The 5,408-nt window shown below is 63.7% G+C and overlaps 1 protein-coding gene across 1 annotated transcript; it reads right to left on the bottom strand.

Moving 5' to 3' along the window:
- Positions 1 to 348: 348 nt before the first annotated feature.
- HES4 (hes family bHLH transcription factor 4) lies at positions 349 to 2,402 on the bottom strand. Its single transcript, XM_068158304.1, is given in 9 exon segments — positions 349 to 1,015; positions 1,017 to 1,100; positions 1,103 to 1,197; positions 1,200 to 1,457; positions 1,460 to 1,538; positions 1,540 to 1,556; positions 1,671 to 1,758; positions 1,857 to 1,952; positions 2,134 to 2,402. Coding segments are annotated over 9 exon segments (879 nt in total). The 5' UTR covers positions 2,227 to 2,402; the 3' UTR covers positions 349 to 946.
- Positions 2,403 to 5,408: the final 3,006 nt, after the last annotated feature.

Below are 5,408 nucleotides of genomic sequence, written 5' to 3'. Positions count from 1 at the left end.
CTGTTTCCTCAAGGTTCCAGGAGGAGGGGTATTTTTTGGGGGGGGGGGGAGGTTAGGAATCCCTTTCTTCCAAGTGGGAACACGACACTTTGAAAGCTCTCAGGAGACATTTAACACACCACCAAGACCACCCCCCCCCACACACACACCTCAGCCCCCATCACCTTTCTTCCCCACCCCCCCCTCCTCTCCCCCCTCAACCCATTCTCACAGCCTTATTGAAGGCCATAAAGTCGACTCCTAGCTTCGTTTTTCTTTTTGAAGGAGCTCATCCCAAAAGCAAATGAAAGGAAAAGGAAAGGGAAGGGGAGGAAGGTGGGGAAAAAAATATATCTATATTAAAATCTATTTCAAAGAGTTTCTTTATTTAAACACCTGTAATATTATTTTCTTTTCCTCCTTTTCCTTCTGTTTTGTCTTCTCCTTAGAAGTCTTCACCACAGGCACTCAACACACACACAGACAAACAGGATACAAACAACTTTGGCATTAGAATGTCTTTCTTTTTTTTTTCTTTCCTCTCGAATATTTTGTTACAAAACTATTTCTCTTTTTTGTTTTTTTTTTTCCCTCCCCACCCCCCCCTTTTTTGTTTTGTTTTTTTTGTTCCTTTTCTCCTTTTGTAAAAACATTATTCTCAAATAAAGGCGTTTGAAAGGAGTAAAAATACAAAGTCGAGATCCCAACCTCTGAAAAGAATAAATAGCAAGGTCCTTCCTTAATCATTGGTTTTTTTTTTTTCCTCCTTTCTGGTTTTAAATCTGCTTTTCCTTAAAAAATAAAACCACACAAAAACCGACAAAACAACCCAAACGAGAAAAAAAAATAACCCCAAAGGTAACGGGGCTCCATACAACGGAGCCAACAGAAGAGTTGTTTTAGAGGGAGTGGGGGAGGGGAAAGGGGGGGAGGAAAAAACCCGAAATAATTGGGGTTTTTAAGAGAGTCACCAAGGCCTCCAGACTGATTCACTGCGCTCTCCGATAGGGCTTCCCGCCTGGGACGCTGGAACAATGCTGCCCCCAAATGATGTCAACCCCTGCACCGGGGATGCCGATGGGGTGGCAGAGCTGCTGCCGCTGCTGCTGCCGCCGCCGCCGCCGCCCGTGGACGCCGGGACGTTGGCGTTGGCGTAGAGGGGAATAACTGGTCCAGAGTTGGGAGGAAAGGCCGGGTTGGGGATGAGGAAAGCAAACTGCCGTCGGTAGCAGGGACGAGCTGGAAGCCGCCGTAGACCTTGGGGGACAAAGCTTCAGCAGGGTTCAGTTTGCAGGGCACGGGCACGGCCCCGGCGGCTGCGGGGGGCAGCTGGACGTGCAGGGGTTGCTGTGGCAGATGCGCAGGCTGGCTGGAGGGCGGCGGCGGCGGGGGTGGAGGCGGCAGGTAGTTCATGGCCACGATCTGACCCAGACAAGCCGAGAGGTGACTGAGCAGGCGGGTGCGCACGTCGGTGTTGACCCTTCGCAGGTGGACAAGAACCGTGTCACCTCGTTCATGCACTCGTTGAATCCAGCTCGGTACTTGCCAAGGACGGTGGGGGTCGGCGCTGAGAGCAGCTGGAGGGCGAAATGGGGTGGAAGGTGAGCGGCAGGTTAACAGCCCCGACCGTGCTTCCCCTGTCCCCAGATCCCAACCCTGGAAGCCATCCGTGTCGGGCAGGTCGCGCTTACCTGTCATCTGCACCCGCTGGAGGTTTCGGAGGTGCTTGACGGTCATCTCCAGGATGTCAGCCTTCTCCAGCTTGGAGTGCCGAGAGCTCTGCAGGAGGAGAGCGGTGCTGTCAGGGCTGCCCGCGGCCAGACAGCCCCGCAGCCCCCACCCCAGAGCCCTTTCCTCGTCCCGCAGCCCCCACTTACATCCTTCTTGAGCGCATCCAAGATGAGGGTCTTCAGCTGCCCCAAGCTCTCATTGATCCGTGCCCGGCGCCGTTTCTCCATGATAGGCTTGGAGGACTGCGGGGAGAGGGGAGCCGGTGAGCCTCTCGATCCCCCCAGTACCGATCCCCATCCCCGTTACACAAACGCCCCCCCGCACCCTCCCTCCTCTAACCCCAACACCGACCTCAGCACGGCCGCGGACTCGCCGCCATCCAACGCCTCCGTTGCTGCTCCCCAACAGGCACCCGCCATTTACCTTCCGGTGCTCGCTGGCGCTCCGGGGTTTATCCGGTGTGTGGCTGGCATTGGCCGGTGCCCCCGCGATGGGTGAGGCGGTCGGTTTCTCCATGCCCCGTGTCGGCGGGCATGGTGCGGGGTGGTGGTGGCGGGGAGCGGGGGGGCCGGGGGCTGAGTGGTGGGAAAACGGTGGTGACGGTGGCGACAGTGGCGGCGGTGGCTGGCAGGCAGGCGGGCGGGCGCGTGCGGCGGGCGCAGGGCGCGTGTGGCGGCAGCAGCGGCGGCGGAGCCGGCAAGTGGCGGCGGTCAGCGCCCCCCCCGCCTTTTATAGCCGCCGGCGGCTCCTCATTCGTGTGAAACCGCCGCCGCGGACGTTCCCACACTCGCGGCAACCAATCGGCGGCCAGCCCGCACCCGGGCCGCGCGGCAGCTCGCTCGCTCATTGGTGGCTGCCAACCCTAGCTGTCCGTCACGCGCGCCGGCACGCCCCCCACTCACCCCCTCCCCGTCCCCCCCGCGTCCCCACCAGAGCGCGCGAGGCCACGTGGGGGCGGGTGAAAGGAGGAGGGGGAGCGAGGGAGGAGTGGGGGGGAACACAACGGGCGGGGCTGCCCCGGGCAGCGCTGGTTCAACCCCCTCCCGGCCACCGGGGATTGCCCCGGGCAGCTCTGGTTCAACCCCCTCCCGGCCACCGGGGATTGCCCCGGGCAGCGCTGGTTCAACCCCCTCCCGGCCACCGGGGATTGCCCCGGGCAGCGCTGGTTTTTTCCTTAAGAGCTGCCCCGGGCATCGCCGGTCACCCTGCGCCGGGGTTGCATCGGGGCACTGCCGGTCACCCCTGCACAGGAGGACTGCACCCCTGCAACCAGGGACTGCACCGGGCACCACTGCTCAAAACCTTCTGCCAGGGGCTGCACCGGGCACCACTGCTGAGCCGTCACACCGGGGGCTGCACTAGGCATCGCTGGTCCCCTTCTCGGGGTGGGGGGGTGCACTGGGCACCGCCGCTCGCCCTCTTCTACGGGGGGCTCCACCGAGCACAGTCGTTCACCCCCCCTACATCGGGGGCACCGCCGCTCTCCCCATCGGGAGCCCGCACCGAGCACCGTCGCTCGCCCCCCTCCACCCCCACCTTGTGCACTGCCTTTCCCCCCCCGCCGGCGACTTCACCAGGCACCGCCACTCGCCCCCCACACCGGGAGCTTCACCCTTGCACCTCGGTGTCCCCCCGCACCCCCTTAAACGCTGCCCCCGAGGCAGCACCACCGCAGCGCAGCGAGCCCCAGAGGGTGGCCGTGCACTGCTGGTGACACCCGTTCTTGGCGGCAGCGGCGGGGGTGCGGATCCCCGGGGGGGGGAAGCGGGGGGAGAGCGGCGGCGGCGGCGGCTGGCGCGGCACGCGAGGCCAATGGGCGGCGGGGGGGGGAACGGGACTGCCGGCGGCTCTCGCCGCCTATTGGCTGGCGGCCGCCCCCGCTGTCAATCAGGCGGGAGGCGGCGGGCGGCGGCGCTCGTGCCTTCCCGCCCCCGGGACGCGGCCCCGCCGCTCGCTCTCCACCACCCCCCCCCTCCTCTTTCCTCCCCGCCCGCTCCTCCTCCTCCTCCGCCCTCTCCCCCCTCCGCCGGAGCACGTGCCAGAGGCGCTCCCGGCTCCCGGCTTTTCCCCCGCTCCGGGCCGGCCATGGGAAAACCCCGCCCCGCCGGACGGGATGGCAGCGGCGGCGGGAACCGAGCCGCCCTGCCGCCCTCCCTGCCCGCCGGGGGGGGTGCTGCCTGCCCGCCCTGCCCACTCCCCAGGGTCCCCGTTCCTCTTCCCCTGCTCAGGATCCCTGCTCCGCTTGCCCCCTCCTTTCCTAGGGTCCCCTTTTCCCCCCGCCGCGGTGTCCCTGCGCCTCTCCCCTCCCAGGGTCCCCACTTCCCGTTTCTCCCCCGGGGTCTACACTCCCCCCCCCCCCCCCCCCCCCCCCGGGGATTTGTGAAGTGGGCAACGGGGGGGCGAGGGGGTAAATATCGGTGAACCGGAGCCTCCAACGCCTTCCCCCCGTGAAAAGGTTCACACTTCACTAACCCCTCCCCGGTTTAACCGTTCTGGACACCCCCACCCACCCCCTCCCGGAGTCTGCCTTCCCCCACCCCCCGGAAGAGTTTCCCTGGGTGAGCCTCACGGGGGCAGTGCCCGGGCCCCGTTGTTGTGTGCCCCCCTGCAGCAGGATGTGGGCTTGGACCCCACCGTGCCCCTGGCAGGGGAAGGTCACTTTCTGCCCCCCCCCTCCCGCCGCAGCCGTTTGTCGTTAAGGGCAATGAAACCAGCGCTGTGCTTCCGTGGGCACAGCGTGATGCCAGGCGTGTGACAAGTCCCCCTCGTGGGTGACCCCCCCTCAGACAGCACGCGGGGGTCCCATGCCTTGCACCCCCCAAGACGCGTGCGGTGTGTCTTGAGTCCCTTGGTGGCTTCTCTTCCCCAGGTGTCGTTTAGCCACATCCTCTCCTGCACAGCGCCAGTGGCACAAGGTCAGGCGTTGGCACAGGCTGCCCCGGGGCAGTGGTGGAGTCCCCATGCCTGGAGGTGTTCAAGGAGGATGTGGGCATGGCACTCGGGGACTTGGTGTGGTGGGCAGGGCGCTGGTGGGTTGATGGTTGGACTTAAAGGGTTGGTGGGTGATTTTGGAGGGCTTTTCCAACCTTCTGTGGCACTGGAGGGGCTCTGAGATACCCCATCCCTCCTGATTCTGGGGCAGAGTGGCATCCTGCCTGGCACCAACAGCATCCCAACTGGCACCGGCAGCACCCTGCCTGGCGCTGGGCGTCTCAGAAGCCCTTGCCTGGCCATGGGTCAAGGCTGCCCACACAGAGCCCTGCCATGACCTGCAGGGTGTGTCCCCCAGGGTGGTGTCCCTACACCTCATGCCTGGCACACGGGTCGGTGCTGCCCTCCACGCCCAAGTCACCTCCTCTGGGGCGATTGGCTGAGCAGCCCTGGAGCTCCTGGCTCCTTTCCAGCCTCTGCCTGCTTGAAGACCTTGGTGGAGAAGGCGGCAGATGAGTTGAAACTCCTTTGTGCTGCGAGCCTCCGAGCTTTTCATCCTCAGAAACTGGGTCTCAGCTTTCCACAGACCAGCATCTGAAGTTCAGGATGCCGACTTGAATTGCCTGATGCTTTTTTCCCCCCACCCTTCTCTTCCCCCTTCTGAAGCAAAGATGAAAGACCCAGATGCTGATGTCTGGCAAACCCTCACATGAAAACCTGCCCAAGCCTCCCTCACAACCACCACCCTGGCTTGCTTTGGGGGCATT

Source organism: Melanerpes formicivorus, unplaced genomic scaffold (genome assembly GCF_026170545.1).
Source record: "Melanerpes formicivorus ecotype bairdi unplaced genomic scaffold, bMelFor1.0.p_v2 SCAF_39, whole genome shotgun sequence".
NCBI classification, from domain to species: domain Eukaryota; kingdom Metazoa; phylum Chordata; class Aves; order Piciformes; family Picidae; genus Melanerpes; species Melanerpes formicivorus.
The sequence above is the reverse complement of the archived record's forward strand: the minus strand, read 5'-3'. Positions and strand labels throughout refer to the sequence as shown.